General features: G+C 35.2%; 1 protein-coding gene across 2 annotated transcripts; it reads right to left on the bottom strand.

Moving 5' to 3' along the window:
- Nucleotides 1-63: 63 nt before the first annotated feature.
- Nucleotides 64-21,748, bottom strand: RIOK2 (RIO kinase 2). 2 transcript variants are annotated; one of them, XM_081826522.1, is made up of 10 exons: nucleotides 21,564-21,748; nucleotides 18,553-18,691; nucleotides 17,679-17,819; nucleotides 15,499-15,674; nucleotides 12,319-12,407; nucleotides 10,222-10,413; nucleotides 7,716-7,808; nucleotides 6,432-6,956; nucleotides 4,863-4,959; nucleotides 64-350 (listed from the first exon to the last, which is right to left on the bottom strand). In XM_081826522.1, exons 1-10 carry the CDS (start codon nucleotides 21,627-21,629, stop codon nucleotides 186-188), a joined length of 1,683 nt encoding a protein of 560 aa, XP_081682648.1. In that variant the 5' UTR covers nucleotides 21,630-21,748; the 3' UTR covers nucleotides 64-185. The 2 variants fall into 2 exon arrangements, with proteins under 2 accessions (XP_081682648.1, XP_006735275.2); XM_006735212.3 differs by having other exon boundaries at nucleotides 17,679-17,795; nucleotides 21,564-21,746.
- Nucleotides 21,749-21,798: the final 50 nt, after the last annotated feature.

Below are 21,798 nucleotides of genomic sequence, written 5' to 3'. Positions count from 1 at the left end.
ATTAGATTGCTTTAGCAGAATACTATAATTATTCTTTGGAAGACATGTACCAAATGAGTCAAATTAACAGATGAAAGAGAGTTTATTTATCTATTTATATATCTGTCTTGGTCTAGAAAAGACTAGGGGTGGCTTAAAAAGGGATTATAGTAACTTTTTGGAAAATGTTCAAGATCTTAAATATATTACTCTCCCCAAAAACTGGCTGCTTCCAAGCTTGATTTAATATTTTGCATGTTCTCTCTCCGTTGTTTCGTAAATATATTTGCTTCTCCTTTTTGCAATCGACGTCTGACAGCTGATTTTTGCTGTTTTGTCAACTGACGTTTCACCTTCTGCTTCACCATTTCCTGGAAAGATTTCATGAATCAGTATTACTGATAATTGACCATTTTGATAAGGAGTAAATATTCAATAAAACAAAGATTTACATTGCTAATATTTTTTCAAATTTGTTAAGAGCATGAATTTCTTAAATTAAAAACACTGACAGTACTATGTGAACCAGCAATAAAATAAACACCAAACTAATGGTTACAAAATAGGAGAAAATAAATTCCTAACAGAAATACAGATTTTATAGCAAAAAGTACTACACAATTCTTTGAATAACAAATCGCCATAGTGCCACCTAGTGTCCATCAGGAAAACTGAAAACAAAAACCCCAAACCAAAAAACCCAAGATAAAAACTGCTTGTTGCTCTGCTTTCGAGATAAAAATAGACATGGCTTTGTAGTAGAAAATTATGTTTAAAAGCATTCACAACTGGTCAAAATGTATCCAAGAGTGAGGCGCCTAGGTGGCTCAGCCGGTTAAGCATCTGCCTTCGGCTCAGGTCATGATCTTAGGGTCTTTGCATCGAGCCCCACATGGGGTTGCCTGCTCATCAGGGAGCCTGCTCCTCCCTCCCACTGTGCTCTCACTCACTATCTTTCTCTCTCTCAAATAAATAAATAAAATCTTTACAAAAAAATGTATCCAAGAGTGCCTTCATAACTTCAGGTGTAGAGATGATCTGATGGCAGCAGTTACATGGAAAAGTCTTTATACAATTTCTGGGAGATGTAGAATGCTTTCTCAGTATAAATTCAAATTATTCTTATTAAGAGCCAGGCTGCCAATGTCACTTACAAGATGAATAAAAAGTTTGAATATTCTGTTCCTAATAACCTTTTCTTCATCTGAAGCACTACAGCCTGATATTTAATTGTATATAACCTTGTATCATCCAACTTATTTCCTAAAAACAAGGTAAACACTGCAAAGGTTGAACCAAGGGTCTCTTTTTTTTTTCAAGATTTTATTTATTTGACAGAGACACAGCGAGAGAGGGAACACAAGCAGGGGGAGTGGGAGAGGGAGAAGCAGGCTGCCTGCCGAGCAGGGAGCCCGATGTGGGGCTCGATCCCAGGACCCTGGGATCATGACCTGAGCCGAAGGCAGATGCCTAACGACTGAGCCACCCAGGTGCCCCGAACCAAGGGTCTCTTGTTAATATGCCCCACCCTATGCTGGGCACAAAGAAGCATTTATTAAAAACCTGTCAAGTTAAAAAATTAAAGAATAACGGATCTGAGGTAAAAAGGGGCTAGAAGAATTAGTCTGCCTAATACAGTTTCTTGGGTTGTGTATGTGTACTATAAAACTTTGGTCCAGGTAAGTTAAATGGAGACTTTGCATCATTTAACACAGTTAAGGAAACTACATTCAATTAACAGGTTTTAAAAAGTTTTCCTTCTTAATTTTAGTCTTAATGATTCTCAATGGGAAAAAAGGTAAGAGAACAGAGAGTGGAAACAGATGGAAGAATCAGAATTCAAGTCCCTGCAGAGGCTGATACCCCATGAGATGTAGTCACCCAAACCCAGTAAAGGCAGGAGACTTAGAAGGAACTGGTATCCCAGAAGTTTCAGAACTGAAAGCTCTAGGATTGGCTGAAAGTTTAGAATAAATGTAATTGGCCCCCAGGACTCTTCCCTACCCCAGGAAGACCAGCAAAACCATCATAGCCTCCTCACCCCAACGGGAGACCAAAATTCTGAACTAGAAAAGCACATCTTCTTAACTACAACAAAGACAAAAGAGCAATACTTTCAGAATTCTGAAGGAAAATTATTTCCAAACCACAACTCGAACACTTAAACTCCCAATCAAGTGTGAGAACAGGTTAAGACATTTTTAGAAATAAATAAGTACCGACCCTCCCATTCACTCATATAATTACTGGAATCTGTATGGCCAAGTAAAGACGTAAACTAGGTAAGAGAAAGAGATGGAACTAGGAAAGAAGGCAACAATAAACAGGAGAGGAAAAGTCCCAGGAAGACAACAGTAGAACGTGCACCACAGAGGCCTCTAGAATGCTGCCAAGAAAAAAATTAATTATTTTCTAAATGTTCTGCTTGATAATCATACCAAGAAGCTGGAGAAAATAAGGAGACAACAGATTACTATGCATGCACCTCCTCCTAATCCAGAACAATTTATGAATCCTACAAGGTTAATTTTTTCATGTTAAAATAAGAGGGAGAAAAATCTCGTTTAGTATATATTTCTTAAAATGATGAAACACGAAATAAAATACTTGTGATTATTACAGTACATAAAAAAATTAACAAAAATCATGCATTTTGTTGATTCCATTGTTGTTGTTGTTGACATGTACATTTATTAAAAAGCAATATACCTTAAGTTTAATTAGAATTTGTTGCATTTTACATATTAGGAAGAACAGGGTTGGTAAGTGGCAACTTTGCTAATAGAGAACTATAAAAGCATTTACATGAAGAAAACAGATCTTACAATTACAGTTCCAAAGAACACAGAGAAAATCTTTTACCAGACAGTAAAACAATAATCAAATTAACAGAGGTTAACAAAATAAACTGTTTTCTCCTAACCTTTTAACAAAATAATGTGACCTCAAGGAAAACAGTGTGACCAAATTTCCAAAAGAATGTAGAATTAAGATGATCAATTTGTTTCCAATGATTACAGGGAAACCTTTTTGATCAAGCGAGGGGTAAGAGATCTTTTTTTCTCTTTAGAAGGCAAATTTGTATTTTTTTTTTATTTTATTTATTTTTTATTTATTTTTTAAAGATTTTATTTATTTATTTGAGAGAAAGAATGAGAAAGAGAGAGCACATGAGAGGGGGGAGAGTCAGAGGGAGAAGCAGACTCCCTGCTGAGCAGGGAGCCCGATGCGGGACTCGATCCTGGGACTCCAGGATCATGATCTGAGCCGAAGGCAGTCACCCAACCAACTGAGCCACCCAGGTGCCCGCAAATTTGTATTTTATAATGCAGTTCATTATAGGTTTGACCCCATTTTAAACTTTAAGTTCCTGTTAGCTATAAAGGAAATGGGATAAAGTCAAGAGCTAAAGACAATGTCAGTGTCATCATCTTTATATACAGAAGACAGCATAACTTAGAATTTAAGGAAGTAGCATTAATTAGTAATCTAAACTTTATATTCAAGTGCCGATTTTACACCACTGTAATTACATAAAAGCACTTACGTTTTGAATCTAAGAAGTAAAAAAAAAAAAAAAAAGGGTAAATAAAACTCATTAAGTATAGAAAATATAAAAGCCAAGGGTGGACAGGCAATTAAAGAGCAGGAGAAATTCTTTTTTATTTTTTTAGATTTATTTATTTATTTGAGAGAAAGACAGAGAGAGGGGAGGGGCAGAGGGAGTGGGAGAGTCTTAAGCATGAGACTGAGCAAGAGCCTGACACGGGGCCTGGGGCTTGATCACAGGACTCTGAGATCAAGACCTGAGCCAAAAACAAGGGTCAGACACTCAACTGACTGCACCACCTAGGCACCCCTAAAAAGTGTGAGAAATTCTTAATAAAAACAGGTTGATAATACTTAAAGGGAGACTTTTATCTTTTAATATAATTATTAGATGTTTCAAAAATCCCATAGATTTAAATTTTACATCCAGAAAATCAGATAAATTATAAGGCCAACAGTAAAAAGTATAAAAAAAAATTTATACATTTACAGAATTTCACACTTTTATTTTGGTCTGACAAACTCTAAATATTTCTATTGTCAAGTAAAGTTCCTAGAACCATTAAAAGTGTGCTATATTATAAAATACAGTATGTTATTTTTAGCTTGTCTTTGATAATTCTGATTTAATTTTGTAAACATCCCATATTATATCCATAGAACATATATTTTAGCTTACTGACAATACATATGAACTTGGAAATCAGAAGTTCAGTAAAAACAAAGTTCTTTTCTTTAGTTTGAATTCACATTCCACATAATTTTATTTCCTCCTTTCTAACTTCTAAATTGATTTTCTTTTGTTCATTTTAAGTGAAGTTACCACTAAAAACTGGTTTCAATGGTATTTAACTTAATGCCTTTAAGCAGAAGGAAAACACCCAATACACCAATGATGTAATTTTATCCCTTTCCTTAAAAATTTACAAAGGAAATAAACTGATTATTTCTATTGGGTACTCTGCAGAGAAGGATGGCAGGCAGTAAAGCTCCTCAGGAGCTGCCTTATTTGTGTTCACTATCCTGCACAGAAAATGTTCCTTAAGAAATTCTTTTGAACATTGCTGCTACATGTCTAACAAAAACTTAAGATACCCAAAATTTTTAAATCACCTATTTTTCTCCCTCAAAATTAAAGAACTAGCTAGTGAAACTGGTACACCTTTGCACTTCAGCTGCAGTGCTGTCACTGGGTAACCTTGAGCAAAGTCACATAACCTATCTGGGCCTCAATTTCTTCATTGTTAAACGTCAGGGACTAGACCATATATGAGCGTCTATAATCTGTCCATGGTAATGACCTAATCAACATTTGGAAAATGCTGAATAGTTACCGGAGGAATTGTTGAACAGCTTAAAACACTGCCCGCAGAAGTAACACTCAGAGTTCTTGTTCTGTACTGTTTAATATCTTCTGTATTTTCTTCATCTCTAAAGGTAAAAGAAAATCACAAATTATCCAGTTAATTTTAGTTAATTATGTGTGATTAATTTATATTATTCCTACATGATAGTAAAACTTAAAAAACATAACATACAGGCCGGAAAGATCATTATATTTAAAATTTCTGTGAAGGCAAAACTACGCACAATTCAGCCCAATATATTAACACTTTTCATTTTACAGCATTCGAATAATCACTATCAAAATTGCAAAATGGTAGAATGTTTCAGCCACCAAATTTGTTATCACATCCCCACAATTCATATCTTTCCCACTAATCCTCTCCTTTTCTTTCACTGAACTTTACACGTCTGCCTCTTACGATATAAATCCTTGGAACACTTCCCTGCCATCTCCCAAACAACAACAGATGCAAGAGAGAGTACTCTTACTCTATACAATCTGCTCTGCGAAGGCAGAAAAAATGATGGAAACTAATTTGTTTTACACATTGCTCAAAGTTTTAATGTATACAAGGTATGAGAAACTCAGACCATATTAACCCTTAACAGTCAATATTTTTCATCAAAATGTTATCATTGTTTCTACTCTGAATAATAAAAATTTTGCCCAACATGTGTTCAAAGAGAACAAATCATTCCATGCTAAAACTATTTAGCCTATGTATATTTTCTTCTATTACTTACTGAAACTCCTCAGCCACTGCCACCCTTGATTTTAATTTAACTTTATGAGCTTATTATTTGAGTGGTAATAGCCCTGAGACTCCAGATATGGTTATACAAAAAAGGCACAACATTTCTGTGTTTTGCTTCATAATAAAACTCTAAAGATTAAGACAGTCCTAGGATATAAGCCTGAACATGTACTGAGGAATGCCTAATAAATGTACTATTGATTTAATTTTGTCATATTACTATTTTGAATAAAACTCCATTAAACTATAATTGATTCTGGCTAAACTATCCCAAATCTAAAAATTAAATTTTTTATATCTTTTGCTAATATTAATATTTGCAAGAAAGAAACTCTTACAAGAAAAATAACATAGTAACATTACATAGAGGGTTCAAAGTACCAGAGAAAATTCACTATAAATAGATATTTTACGAAGAAAGCACATTTACTGCATGTTTATTGGACTACGTATAAATCAAACATACATTAGATGTAAAATTACAAAAATATATGAACATTCATCCATCTACAACTTGGTCAATTTATCAAGATCAATTTATCAATTATTTGAAATAATTCTTTTAAAGTAACTGGTTTGCATTTTTAAGGCAGAACTGCTTAAAACTAACACAATGGTTTGTAAAGGGTAATGTGAATTTTAACAACAAAAGGTTATTTGCTTTCATTTTTTACACATAATGGGGCAGAATATAGCTCTGTTATATCATTTGGGAAAAAACAAACACACTCATTTACCAGACTTGAAGAAAGTATAGGTCTCCACATTAAAGTAAAAAAATCAATCAACAGACATCTATACCTGAAAGGCCTGATTTCTTTGTTTAACGACGACAAGGCAATCAGATGAGGGCATGCATCTTCATACTCTTCAGAGCCCATGGGGATTCCTCCTTGACCTGCTTTACCATCTTGCCTGGTGTCATTTTCAGTTTTGTTTTTCTCCTCAGAACACTCAGTTACAGAACTGTTGTCAACATCCTGCCCTTCTATTTCTTCTAAAGCTCGAATGAATTCAGGTATTTCAAAATTGTGTGCATCAGCACTCTCCTCTGACAAATCATCTTCCTTTATTTGCTCAAGATCTCCAGATGATATGCAACAGCAGTCAGCTGTTTCATCTGTAGAGTTTCGATCACTCTGATTTTCTAAACTACAAACCTTTGCTTTCTCTGACATCTCTTCATCAGAATGTGAGAATTCAGACCTGTCTTCTGTTTCAATATTTTTATCATCTGGACCTACTGGATGAAGCAGTTCACCATCTGCCTCCATTTCCTTTGTGTAGCCACTGGCAGAAACCTCTACATCAAGAGAGTCCTCCCTCCTAGGAAAAAAGAATGATAAACAAATACTTACCTGACATGGGTAAGTATTTATTATTCTGATAAATTATAATCCTCAAATGAGTTTGGTAGTTTATATATTTTAAAGATTTTTCTTTGCCTAAAATCTAATAGTTAAGTATAAAATGTAAAAGATATAGGCTTGCTGTCACTTAAGAATAAAGTGACCATGAAAAGCAACAAATCCTAGTAAAAGGTTAAACTTCAGCTGATATTGATTTAATAAATTCACTTTCAAAGGGGGCTAAAGATTTCTTCTTTTAAGTTATGTCAATCATCCCAAATCAGAAAACAGTATCTTAACTAAGTATATAAAATAAATGGGAAATTTTTGCTTTGAGGATTTATATTTAATTACGTTCCATGAATCAATTAAACATAGCTTCTCTTATGAACGAAGGAAAACATAAATTCCAATGAACACTTGACTTGCTTCCTTAAAAATGGGTTATTCACATATTAAACTGCACTTTGCAGTAAAAGTTTGTGAATTTATAAGAAACTATGTATGTTCCTCCCCTAAATTCAGTAACATTGCCTTAACAGACCAAAGGCAGGAATTTTCTAGTTTTTAAGTTTCATTTATACATTAGACAGCAATGATACTCAACAATGATTTAATGTGCTGAAGGTCACTATTTGGAAATTTTTAAGATGAAACTAACTGTTAAAACTCTTAGAATTAAATAAATCAGGTTATTTAAACAGTTTTATCATTTTAAACAAAGCAGAGTACAAACCTGATATCACTAAAAGTTGGATAAAGCTCACTTTCATAGCCGAAACGTTTCATGAAGAAATCTCTAATGCATTTAACATCTCTGTCAAAATACCTGTAAAAGCAAGAATCATTTTTGATATAGCCTGTGTTGCTTACATTTTTCCTTCTTAGTCAATGACAATATCCTTATTAATGACACTCCTAATCACTGTATGAAAAAGGATGTTACTCATAAGAAAAAAATACAAGAAACAAATCAGTTGCCAGTGTGTCTGAAAAACTAAAACTAAAAGCAGAGAAACTAAGAGGAAATATAAGCTGTGAAAGGCATAGTCCCTATAGTTAGAAAACTTGAGGTCTTCCCATACTGTAACAGACATACTAAGGGAAGATAAGATGTATATGAATCTCAGAAAAGAAGACTGGATTTGCGGTGTGGGGCAGGTTTCCACTTTTCCTCTTTTGTTTCCAGTCTGGCTGGTTATACTCATCAGCTATACCCACTAGAACCCAGTCAACGGCAAAAGCTAAAGATAAAATAGGTTAGTGATGCCTAAGAAAAAGTTTGGGGACTATTAAATGATGTTATTATCCATTAGTTAATTTGCAAGAACAGCCAAAAGAGATAAACAATGCTGTGGCTTATAAATAATGATCTGAAGACATGTTAATCTGGACCAGGGTAGAAGGACCTGTGAATATCAGGTTGCTTTTTCGGCCACCATAAAGCAGTGAGAACAGATTAAATTCTCTAGGTTTCTAGACAAAGGAGAATTAAGAAACAGGGTGATGTGGAATTGACTACCTGCTTGAATATTAATATTTTAGAGAAATATAAAGTCTGGAAACAAAGATAATGCCACTCTTCTTTCCTTTTAGGGCACCCTGGGAAAAACCTCAATAAATTATTTTAAAATTATCTTTTTACATATGTCTATGTTTCATCTAACTAGATAAAAATCTCAAAATCTTCAAAAGCAGAGATAGGTCTTATTTGTAATTATTAATTTATATCTTAATTTCTGGTGCTTAGCACAACTCCTTTACCCCAGTACCTGCCCATTAAATATCAAGTTAAATCACACTGTTTCCCTACAGAATAATGCAGCCTACACTTCAAATGTCATGATTTGTCATCGTTTCCTTCTCTAACTCTGGTGGTTCCCGGATGTTCCTTCATTGTGTGACTATGTTACCTCATATAATAAAAATGGTGATTAGTTACCATCCAAAGATATATTAACCACCCAAGCACCTAATAATCTATTAATAATTGTTTGGTTGGAAATATTCTTAAATACATTTAACGGACATTTCTTTTTCTAGAGTAAGTATAGACATTTTCTAATGAGAATCAGGAGGAAGAAAATCTTGACTGAACACAAACTGGTTTGAGCTCCCACTTTCGAAGAATTCATTAGCTCTATTATATAAGTGATAGTGGTTGTTACCTTCAGGAAAAAAGAGAAGTTTCTCATATTGTAACTTGGAACAGGAGGAGAAAAAATATTCAACTTTAATTTGATTACAATCAGTTGCATCATGAAATACAAGGGAAAATATTCTGTCATATTTCACAGCTTGGCTAGCTTACATGGTTAAGTAATGTGAGGAATGAGCTTATCATTCCCTGCCCTGCATGAGGGATGAGGTTTTATATGAATTCTTTTCTAATAATAAAATAAAAGCTAAAAATGACAGGAGAGATATTCTTGATCTGGCAACTGAGTCCCCTCCAAAATTACAATTTTTATTAAGGCCATCACAATTATCAAATTATGCTTTGGTGTAACACTCTTGGAGGCAACCATGGAGCAAAGAGAAAGGGGAAAGGCAGAGAGGACGGGGTTCTAGGGTCTCCTTCTCTATGTCCCTACTTTTTCTTAGCAGGCTTTTGTTTTAAAAACTGGGCTTTTACGTAAAAGTTTGAATAAAGGGTCGTTTGGCTAAGAAAGGTTAACTTTCGAAAGTCTGTCAGATTACACAAGTAACTCAAATTCTTTTCATGGTTTATAAAGCAGACAGTTTCTTCAGATTTCCCATATACAGCATAAACTTAATGACTACTGGTTTTAAAAACTGGATCAAAGTGCATTTTTCCCCCCTTTAAAACACTGAAGAATAAGAAAGAATTCTCTTACGGGGGATTATCCTAGTTTGACATCCTTTAATAAAAAACAAATTTTAGAGGCACCTGGGTGGTTCAGTCAATTAAACATCCGACTCCTGATTTTGGCTCAAGTCATGATCTCAGGGTCCTGGGATTGAGCCCCATGTCAGGCTCCATGCTCATTGGGGAATCTGCTCAAGGATTCTCCCCCTCTCCTATTGCCCCTCCTTCTGCGCACGCTCTCTCAAATAAAATAAATCTTTAAAAAACCCACCAAATTTTTAGACCATTAACATCAGCCACTTCAAACCAGTTATTGACCCAAATGACAGTATGACAAAGTTGAAAAATTAAGAAAAAAATTATTACATCACACATAAACACACCCATATCCAGAAACACTTTTAGCATATACCATTCAGCATTGTGATGAGAAGTTGAAACCATCTGTGGAAAGTCAATCATGGTGATGTGGTCATCTTTATCCAAAATGAGATTAAATTCATTAAAATCTCCATGAATCAGTCCATGATTTGCAAGTTTGACAATTAGTTCCATAGCTTCATCATACACTGATGCAGGATCTTCAACATGGTGTATCTGACATCTGAAAATATGAAAATAGGTTATTTGTATTCATTTGTAATTTTCATGAAAGCAAACATGTGTGTGTATTATTATTTCCATTCCTTAATTCCCTAACAACTTTCTCATTTCTATCAGCATACAGACATGATATAACAGCTCCCACCTATTTAAAAAAAAAAAAAAAGCCATGACCTGCCTCAATTCTGTATCCTCTTTCTACTATAGACTTTCTGTGATAATTACAGCTAAACTCCTCTACATGCACTTTCTTCATTTTTTCTCTCCCATTCTAATGAACCCATTTCAAACATTTTCATCCACCTTGTTCCAAAGAAATAGGTCTGGTCAAAGCTACCAATGACTTCCATGTTGTTAAATCCAGTAGTCATTATTTGTTCTGTCAGTTAACCTCTTCACCCTTGTTGAAACATTCCTTCACTTTACTCTTGGTACACCAACTCTTAAGGCTGTCCTCTTTCCATATTTATCATTCCTTCTTAGTCTTTTTTTACTAGTTCTTCATCTTTCCTTGACTTTTAGATTTTGGAGCTCCTCAAAGGTTATTGCTAGGAGCCTTTATTTACAGTTATTCTTGGTGATCTCATTCAGGCTCATGGCTTTAAACACTATATATACACTGACCTCAATTTAGACTTCTCTGAACTCTAAGGCATCTCAAACTTAACCGTGTCCCACACTGAACCTCTGATTCTATTTCACCCTCTAACTCCAAGCTGCTCTTTCTATAGTCTTTCCCATTTCTGTAGAAACACCTTTGTACCTCCACTTAATTTGTTATTCAGGCCCAAAACCTTGGTGTTATCCTTGACATTCCTCTTACTTCATATCAATATCCAATCCCAAACAAATCATGTTGGCTCTACCTAAAAAATATATCCAGAATCTGACCACTTTTTATCACCTTCAAATCTACAACTCTGATCTAAACAACCATCATCTCTTGTCTGGATTATTACAATAATCGCCTAATTTGTCTTCCTAATTCTGTCCTTGTCTCCTTTCAGTCTATTCTCAAAACAAAAGCCACAGTAATCCTATTAAAACAGTCACATCACATCTCTTCTCCAAAATCCTCCATAGCTTCCTATCCCAATCAAAATAAAAAAGCCCTTGTGCTAACTATTGCTACATTGGCAATGACACTGCAATACATAAATGTATGAAATCAACATGTTGCACACTTTAAATTTATATATCAAATGTATTAAAAAAATTAAAAATTCCTTGCAATGACCTATAAAGCCTAAATGATCTAGTTCCCTGCTGCCTCTCTGATCTTATTTGCCCTCACTCACTCAACTCCAAGTACACCAGCGTCCTCATTGGTCCCTGAACATTTAGGCATGCTCCCATCTCTGGACTTATGTACTTGCTGCTCCCTCTGTCTGGATCTCTTAGATAGCTGCGTGGTTTTCTCTCTCATTTCTTTTAGGACTGTGTTCAAAAAACACCTTATCAGTGAGACTCTTCCCGACCATTTATGTAAAAACAACAGCTTCTTCCACCTACCTCAGTACTTCCTCTCCCCCTTACCTGTTTTATTTTTATCCACTGCATTTTCTACCATCTGATAATCATACATTTCTTTCTTTAGCTATTTATTGCATGTCTCCTTCCAACAGAATGTAAGCTCTATGAAGGGAGAGATTTTGTTTTGTTCACTGCTGAGCTTTGGTATATACTAGAACAGTGCTTGGTATATACTAGATTGTTAATAAATCACAGAGATTACAAAATCCATACTGTCAGAATGAAACTGAATTTTTAGTTTGCATGAGACTACAGCCTTCTATTAATTTATCTCCTTGAAGCAATATTCTATTTAATCAAAAAATTTTTTTTGAAAACTAAATCTCACATTTATTTATTAGGATCCATAGTTTCAAGAATAACAAATACTTACAGAGGATAGCCATTTATGAGTTCCATGACCACTGCATGGCGATTATAATCAAATGGTTTTGGTACTGGGAATTTCCTCTCATACAATGCCTAAAACATAGCAAAACAGGTATAAACTAATAAAGAGGTCATTAATTTTTAGGGAAAAATAAAGCAAATGTACCTGCCCACAATCAGAAGAAAAAACATACAAGCCTTTACAAAATTACAGTTAACACATGCTTATTTATGTATGGCTATTCACAGCACAAAATAAGCTATGCATAAAACAAAATTTTAAACCAGTTTACTTAATTCACCTTTTCACCAAGCCTTAATTTACTGAACATTTACTAAATATTATACATGGTGCTAGGGTTACAGAAATGAATGCTAAAAAGTCTGTACCCAAGAAGCCTATAGTCTCTTGGATATATCTTCTTCTTATTTTGTTAAGTTTCTGCCATTAATTGGGAGTGTGCTTAAAAATTCACATGGAGGGCGCCTGGGTGGCTCAGTCGGTTAAGCATCTGCCTTTGGCTCAGTTTGTGATCTCAGGTTCCTGGGATGGAGTCCCACGTCAGGCTCTCGGCTCGGCAGGAAGTCTGCTTCTCCCTTTCACTCTCCCTTTGTGCTCTCTTTCTCTCAAATAAATAAATAAAATCTTTAAAAAAAATTCACATGGAAATAAGTTGTGATTTGGGAAATACTCTTGTCTTCTGGCAGATTAGGAAATAAAATACCCAGTAGATCAGGCATTTTAGTTTATAGAGCACTGACCACAATATAAAATATAAATAAATTGATTATGTGACAAATATATATACAGTAGTGGTCTGAGTCAGATGTTACTTCAGATCAACCATAAATCCATTCTTTCCCCATATGCTTTACTTTTCCTATCCTATTGCTTACAAAGTCCAAATCTCTTAGATTTATGCCCTCTACAATTTAGAATGCTACCATTTCAAAGTAGGCCTTTGTTATTTATACCTGTTTGCTCCAACAGTGGTTCTAGCTCTTGCCACCATATCTAACCTTTATTCTGTGTACCAATACCAAACTAAAATACTTACGTCAATGCTCCATTTTAAAAAAAAGCTACAATGTTTCTAAGTATTGATCTCAGTCTGGAAAACTTTTCCTAGTTTTTAAAACTCTCTTTAATCTACTTATCCAGTCCTAATTTTCCCAATACTCTTTTTAATAAGCACTCTGGAGTACACACAGGGCTTACATTCATATTCATGTCTTTGCCCACAGTGGCTCCTCTGCAAAGTACAGTACACTGTCTGACTATCTTCTCCTTAGAGACAAATTACATGCATGCTTCATGACTCTACTCAACTCCTACTCATTTTATGAAACCTCCTTCATCAACTATTCTAGTCTACAGAAGTTTCCCTAAATGTAACAAATAATTTAATTTTTAAACTATTCTTTGTATATATTTGTGTTGTATTCCCAACTTTAAGACATTGACTGCATTACTTATTCCTTTGGTATCCACACCTTCACCCCACTGTATGCCAGGTACTTAATACAGTGGTAGGCATACAAATAATATTCAGCATATATCTATTAACAGGGTCAGTTTTATAAAGCTGTTTACTTCCTACCTTCTTTGTTAGAGGAACTGAATTACTTCCCATTCCCCAAAGGTTTTTGTTTGTTTGGCTTTAAAGATTTTTTTTTTCAGTGCAAGTACTTTTGAACATGCCTTGGCAGCTCAACAGCATATAATAACCTTAACTATTGTCATAGTGGTCTAGCCCTTGCACTATGGCTTAATTCTTAAGCTATTGCCTAATCTTATTTTACTCTCTAGGAAAAAAGAGAAAAATTTAAGGAGCATATTTATGCACAACCAGGTTCTATCCTAGTACCGTCATATAAACATTTGAGAAAATACCTAATGCAGTTTTGGGAAAATGTGTAACAATCCCTACCAAACCGCCTACTTACTGATTATCTATCATAGGTTACAAATCGTTAGTATAAGACAAGAAACATCATGTTATGGTATCAACATCACTTACATTGTTTGAGAATTCTTCCCCCATCATTACTAAAAATTTAAGCACATGAATTAAAATAACCTACTCAAAAAACACCAAACTGAAACTCCTAAGAGTTTCATATACTGGCCATATACTAGAGTGACTTCTTTTTTTTTAAATGTATGTATGTATTTTTAGTAATCTCTATACCTAACGTGGGAGTCAAACTCACAACCCCCAGATCAAGAGTTGCATGCTCTTTCAACTGAGCCAGCCCGGTGCCCCTAGTGTGACTTTTAATAAATCAAAATTTTAAAAAGTGACGGTAAGTAGTAACAAACACTATTATTATTGGAGAATAGTAATAATACAATACTATTTTCTGTTTAATTAAATGTTATTGAAAATATTTAATTTGGTTATTAAAGATATTTAACAAATCTTGGGGCATCTGGGTGGCTCAGCCAGTTAAGCATCTGACTTCAGCTAAGGTCATGATCCCAGGGTCCTGGGATTGGGCCCCATGTCAGGCTCTCTGCTTGGCGGGAGCCTGCCTCTCCCTCTCTGTCTGCCACTCCCCCTGCTTGTGCTCTCTCACTCTCCCAAATAAATAAAATCTTAAAAAAAAAAAAAAAAGATACTTAACCAATCTACCCTGAACTTAATTTTGAAGTTGAAAGGTTAAAGGCTAAAGATTTTTACCATTCCTAATTTGCATGCTGTAAATCAACATTTCTTCTCCATTACATGAAGGAAAAATACTAGTCAACTTATCTGAGACACTAAGGTTTCTACAGATAACTACTATAGGTAACTCCCTGGGGTTTTCAATTAGAGACAAACATATGCGTATTTATGTATACCGAATAGATACACACTCACACATTTGTGAGGCAATTACATCATTATTTAAGGCTACTTGTTAATACTGCAGAATATTACCTCATATTATAAAATAGTATCTTATTAACACTGTAGAACACATGTTGCCTTAATTTGCATTAGTAACAATGAAAAATGCCTTCACATAGAAAAAAAGTCACCAGAAAAGCAAATAACAGAAACAATCATTAGTTAAAAGTAAGTGAAAGAATTAGGACTGGGGTAGAGAGATGTGGGGGCAAAAGACTGATAACTGTCACTATATCTTTTCAACTACATGTACTATTTTGTTAAGAAATACAAAATTATTTACCAAATACCTTCATATAGGCAAATTCTTTCATGGCAGAGAGACGAGATAAATAAAGCCAAGACATGTTATGCCTGTGTTTATGATAATCACGTTTGTTTTTCAGATTTCGAAAGGAGGTTCTTCCCAATCTGTGAAGCTTTAATGCAAATTGCTGCCCTTCTTCATTTGCAACAATGTAAATATCTAGAGCCAAGATTTAGAAAAGATCATTATTATACCATCATTCCAAAAAGTTCAATTGTAATTTCTGAATTTTGATTTTATTTGTATCAAATTTTCTTTACTAATAACCAGGAATATTTATTACTCAGCAAAATTCTTTATTTTAAATACAATCTAAAATAAGATAACATGTATTAATATCTACTACAAAAGAAAACAGGGATGTAGCGTGTCAAAGGTTATTGCTCCCAAAGGTGCTCAATACTCAGTTCAATTTAGTGGCAAATTGTCTTACATGTCCTACATGTATGAGAAGTGATTTAATATCTTCTTTTTCAACAATATGAAGTTCAATTCTTCAACTGCTTCAATAAATAATATTCAGCTGTTAGGGGCTATAGGGGTGCCTAGGTGGCTCAGTCGATGAGGTGTCTGCCTTTGGCTCGGGTCGTGATCCCTAGGGTCCTGGGATTGATCCCTGCATTGGGCTCCCTGCTCAGTGGAGCCTGCTTCTCCCTCTCCCTCTGCTGCTCCCCCTGCTTGTGCTCTCTGTTAAATAAATAAATAAAATCTTTAAAAAAAAAGAATATAATCCTATAGTAAACAGAATGGAGATTTTCCCCTAAGTATTCCAATGATCAAAAAAAGTTGCTATTTGAAATACTGACATTTAAAACATGTCCTAATTATTCATGAGAAATTTTAATTATTACACATCAAGAAACTCACATTGGTGGAATTACAAATTAGTGTAAACTTTTGAAAGGAAATTTAGTACTACCAAATTTTAAATGTACATAACTTTTGCACTAATAATTCCTAAGACTGTATTTACGAATTTATTTGCACATTTGCACAGAGATATGTGCACAAGGATGTCTACCATGTCATTACTTACAAAAGAAAAGATGAAGTAACATAAATGCCCCTAACAACTGGGACTGATAAATCAATTACTGAGCACTAATACTATGTAAAACTCTGCAACTATGAAAAAGACCTATCTGTTAACATGAAATGATATCAGAAATGCATCAAGACGCACCTGGCTGGCACCTAGCGCATGGGACTCTTGATCATGGGGTTGTAAGTTGGAGCCCCAGGTTGGGTGTAGAGATTACTTAAAAATAAAATCTTAAAAAAAAAAAAAAAGCATCAGGTGGAAAAAATCAAGGTGTAAAATAGTTAAGTAATGTTTACTTTCACCTGTGATTAAAAAGATATGTGAATGCATATACATACATTTTTGATACATTATATACTAGTATTAACATAAAATATTTCTAGAAGAATATATAAGATACCAATCAACAGTAACAATTTTGGGAAGTAATAACAGCAGATTGAGACCTGGGTTAGAAGTAAGATTTACTTTTTATTGTACTTTCTTTTGTACTATTTATCAATTCCATGCAGTGAAGTTCTTAAAAAAAAAGCCATTATTTTTTTAAGTAAAAAAAATCAGACATAAAAAAGTTAAGAGGCACATATCTAAAAAAAAAGGTGTTTCATTACCTCATTTTATACATTTCTCACACACACACACACACACACACACAGTGCTATATTTAGCACTCCCGCAATACTTATTTGCTCAATGCTATTTTAGAAAGCTTCTTTCTGTGTTCTACACATACCTAACTTTGTCCTATTTCTATGATGGAAAAATGTGTTTGTGGCTTTTCGATATTCACTGTCTTCTAATAATCCCTTGTGCATATTTTAACTATTACAAATATCCATTTACCATACATAAAATAAGAGTAAATAAAATATTTGCCAAAGATGTCAGTTATTAGAAGAAAATTAATTCTTCCTATAATTGAATTGTCAGTGAGACTTACAAAAAACAATAACCTACTAAATTAAGGGTAATTTCATCATCTATATTGTTTCCAACCAACTTTTCAATTTACTGCTCAGTTGGAAAAAATGGAAAAATTAAAAGATAATGCTTTCTCAGGGAGAAATATAAATAGAAACTAGAGCGAAGAAAATGAGTTCAGTAGTACTGTTAGCACTTACCAGATTCTTTGCCAACACCCATTTGGTTTCCAACAGACTCAACCACCTGTCTAGAAGAAAGTGTTTTCAAAGCTAGGTAATCATAGCCTGCATTTGTCAGCCGGTAGCCCTGGACAGCTAGACAAAATAAAATGAAAAAGACTGTATTTTACTTACATTGTACAATCAAGTCACATTAGTTCAAGTCATGAGAAGAATCTAAACATAAGAAATCTTAGTTGGAATGATTAGCTTACCCAGTCTTAGGAGTCTGGCATTTCTTCCTATAATTTGTATTTTTTTCTCTAGAGCAGTGTTACTCAAAGTGTGACTCTCAGACTGACACCAGTCTCTAAATATTTGTTACCAGTCTGAAACGAAGTGGTTACCTTAAGAAATTTTTATATCACTTTGACAAATTTATTTTATGTCTTCAATTCTAATAAGGAATTTGTGCCTTATTTTATCAATTTTTAAATTTCATTTTTCTAGCAATTACTTTTTTATTGTTATTTTATAAAAGCATGGATCCATAATAGGTGGAAAAAAAGAAACTCATCCCTCACCACAGACGGTTTGAGAATTAATGCTTTAGAGTAGTGCAGTAGAACATTATTTGCCAAAGATAGTGGCAATAATTATCCCTATCCTACTTGCTCTTTTGCCAACTGGAACTTGTTAATCCCCTCTCAGGAGATGGAGGCTATTTCTCTACTCTCTTTGATCTGGGTGGGCCCTGTGAAAGCTCTAATAGAACATGGTAAATGTATGCAGTTTTCGGGTCTAGAAAGAGTACTTTGCTGGTCTGGCAACTTTCATTTTCCACCTTTCGAAATGCCTGCTCTGGGGGAAGCCAGTTACATGAAAAATCACAAATGGTGCCATAAATACTTACTTTTGGTACGCTCCCAAGCTATGAGTTTATGTTTCACTAATTCTCTTAAAACTTTATTACAGCCACCATGTTTAAGGCTGGCTATAGAAGCAACTAAACTGCAGGGAACTATTTCATGGTTCTTCATGCCCATTTCAACCTGAAATTAAAGGAATCATATGTAATCATAATCAACAGAGCTGTTGTCTATCAAAATCTTGCTAAGAAATTAACTTCTTCAAATTTCTCTGACCATGCAGTTCCCCAGCCAATTCTGAGATGTAAGTACTACCTTCTCTGGACATATTTCTAATCATAATTTGATTATATAATCACAGATACTCATATTCTGCCTCTCTACTAAACTCTAAAGGTAAAAATTGCAAATAATTAACACTTACTGACATGTGGCAAATACTAAGATATTTATTGACATCTAAATATTTATCTTTAAAAACTATAGGTATTTCAGGGGTGCCTTGGTGGCTCAGTCGTTAAGCATCTGCCTTCGGCTCAGGTCATGATCCCAGGGTCCTGGGATCAAGCCCTGTATCGGGCTCCTTGCTGAGCGGGGAGCCTGCTTCTCCCTCTCCCTCTCCCCCTGCTTATGTTCCCTCTCTCGCTATCTGTCAAATAAATAAAATCTTAAAAAAAAAAAAAAAAACTATAGTTATTTCAGATATTCATTAAGAAGGTATTTAATATGAAAGTATCATATGCAGGCATGATGGAAGATTAAAAAATATATAAAAATACTCTACCCCTCAAGAATTTATTATCTAATTGTGGAAATAAGAACCTACACATCTAACTTTATTAGAAGACAAGAAATGGTAAGTGCTAAAAAAGAAGTGCTCAGGGCTGAACAAAAATAATTCTAGCTGAGGGATCAGTTTCAAAGAAGTGGCACCTGAGGTGTACTTTGAGATGAAGGAAAACCGAAAAAAACACACAAGGGAATATCAGAGAAAGCAAAAGATTTGGACATGGCACATACGCAAGAAAATACAGAGCACAGCAACAGTTAGTACAGTGGTAGCTCAGGTGCGATGGCAAATAGAATTCATGAAAAGGTGGATGGAAAACGCTTTTGAGAAAGGTATGGAAGGCCTTGAAATGTAGACCAAGGAGTTTAGATTTCTTGTTGAGGAAAACTGAAAACCCTTGAAGGTGTTTACGCATGGGAGATACATGAACAGAGATGTTTTAAGGACATTAATCACAACTCAAAGTTCTGGAAGGTCTTTCAAATGAAGCTGTTTAAGGTAATTTGGAAAGATGTATCTATACTCAGGAATGAAGTCATAATTAAAGGGTAAAATTGTCAGTTATTTGACAGAGGTAACAGATAAAACCGTGAAGTGGATGTGATCATCAAACAAGAGATAATGGAAGACAAAGGAGGGTTGAGGGACAGAATTTTGGGGGAAGTTCACATTAAAAGGTAAGGGCAGCCAGTCAAAGTATGATTACTGATGTAGGAGGGGCCTGAGAAGTAAAGGAAAGAGAGTCAAGGAAAGGTGGCTGCTGATACCAAGGATGGTTAAGACTCAACAGAGACTGAAATATTATATTTAACAAGTAGGTCATTTGTTGGTGAGCTTCAGAAAAGAACTTAAATATTGCAGAGATGAAGTTCTGGAAGATAAAACTGGCAATGTTTTGATATCCCAACCAAAATCTCACACCTTAACTCATTTCCCTTGTTAGCCTCTAACATTCTTTCTTGACTCCCTTGTTTCTGTTGGGCATTAAGGAATAGATCAACGTGCTGAGGAAGCAGAGAAGGAAGGTATCTTTCAGAAGTGACAGTAGGTGTTTAGACAAAGTGCAGATGAATTAAGTGCCTTCCAAATTTCATACTGAATTTGCATTTGATACTTTAATCTTTAAGTATTGCCTATTTAAGCAAAAGATAATAGCTTCTAAAAAATTTATTGTTTTATTCTGGAAATGCCTAACCTATGTGTTGTTGATCTTTGTGCTGTAAGACTACTACCATTGAAATCAGTTTTTGTCACTTCCCTGCTTAAAACAATGGCGGCGCCTCTATATCTAGAATATATTCCAAATTCTTTACCAAGCCTGCACATGATCTGTCTCACCTTGTCCAATTACATCTCCAACCAGTCAACCAAACTTGCTCACTATGCTCCAGCCACACTGGCCTTTCTTCAAAAACTTTCTAGTTCAGAAGCTTTTTACTTAGTACAGCTGTTTCCTCGGTCTCCAACTCTTTCCAAGAAGTTCACTGGACCACCTCCTTCTCATTCAGCTCCTATTATTTCCCCCTCTTCCCTGCCAGTCTTTCTTTTACTTGGCAAATATTTATTCAGTACCTACCAAACGCCAGGAACATTTTCAAAAGGCCTTAACACTTCGGTTACAACAGTAAACAGACAAGATTCTTTCACTCTGGCAGTCTTCTCTGACTACACAATTTAAAGATGGCATTCATGCTCCCCACCCCAAACGTGCAGTTTCTATTCTATTATCCTCTTTATCATCTTCACAGCACTTATTATCTGATAGTCTTCCTTTATCTACTCGTTTACTCAATGATCTGTCATCCTTGTCTTGTACCCCTCTGAATTCCCTAGAATTGTCACTAAAAACCAGACAAATAAGTGTTGATTGAATGAAACTGAGTAAATGCTATGTGAGGGCATCTGTGAGTGAGGAATTCAGTGCTAACAATTCTCAAGTCTTAAACCCTTCTCCGGGGGTCGGAAGCCCAGGGTCAGAGAAGCTTTCCAGGCCACAGAGATGCAAGTATAGCTCTGGAACATAAGTAGGGGAGCAGAAAGGAAGGAAATGATTAGAAGAGGGGACTTTGCTCTGTTTCGGGGGAAGACAAAATCTTCCGAACAAAGGCTTTTGAAAAATCTGACTGTCGGGTCTTCTCTTCCTCATTCCGAGCCTGGGTCTCTTAAGAGGGCCTACAGTACGCTCAGCTCTCAGCCGAGTCTCCGGAACAGGAAAACGCGCGGTGGGAAAGGACTGGGGGCAGGGAGAAACGGCGAACTTCTTACCGCGGTCAGGACCCTGAAGTCATCTCGGCTCATGTAACGTAACTTGGCCACATTCACTTTCCCCATGGCGGCTCAGGATCAAGCCAGGATACTCCTTCACAACAGCTGAAGAGCACAAGGTAAACCTGTACACTAACCTCTCCGGCGCCTCACAGCCGTCGGGTGGCTTGCGCGTGCGCTGCTCCTCACTGCAGGTCCTTGTTGGTAAATAGAAGAACTATTCTGTCCGGCGTGG

The sequence above is a fragment of the Leptonychotes weddellii genome, chromosome 7, assembly GCF_054177405.1.
Source record: "Leptonychotes weddellii isolate Sample4059 chromosome 7, ASM5417740v2, whole genome shotgun sequence".
In the NCBI taxonomy this organism is placed as follows: domain Eukaryota; kingdom Metazoa; phylum Chordata; class Mammalia; order Carnivora; family Phocidae; genus Leptonychotes; species Leptonychotes weddellii.
The sequence above is the reverse complement of the archived record's forward strand: the minus strand, read 5'-3'. Positions and strand labels throughout refer to the sequence as shown.

Bases quoted from the DNA above. Each gene is read 5' to 3' on its own strand.
- RIOK2 (XM_081826522.1), bottom strand. From the start codon at position 21,629: ATGGGGAAAGTGAATGTGGCCAAGTTACGTTACATGAGCCGAGATGAC. The intron at 4,960-6,431 runs GTATAGATGTCT...TTTTACCTTTAG, and splicing joins AAAGAAATCAGGCCTTTCAG to AGATGAAGAAAATACAGAAG. The intron at 351-4,862 runs GTAACTATTCAG...AAATCTTTCCAG, and splicing joins GCTGTTCAACAATTCCTCCG to GAAATGGTGAAGCAGAAGGT.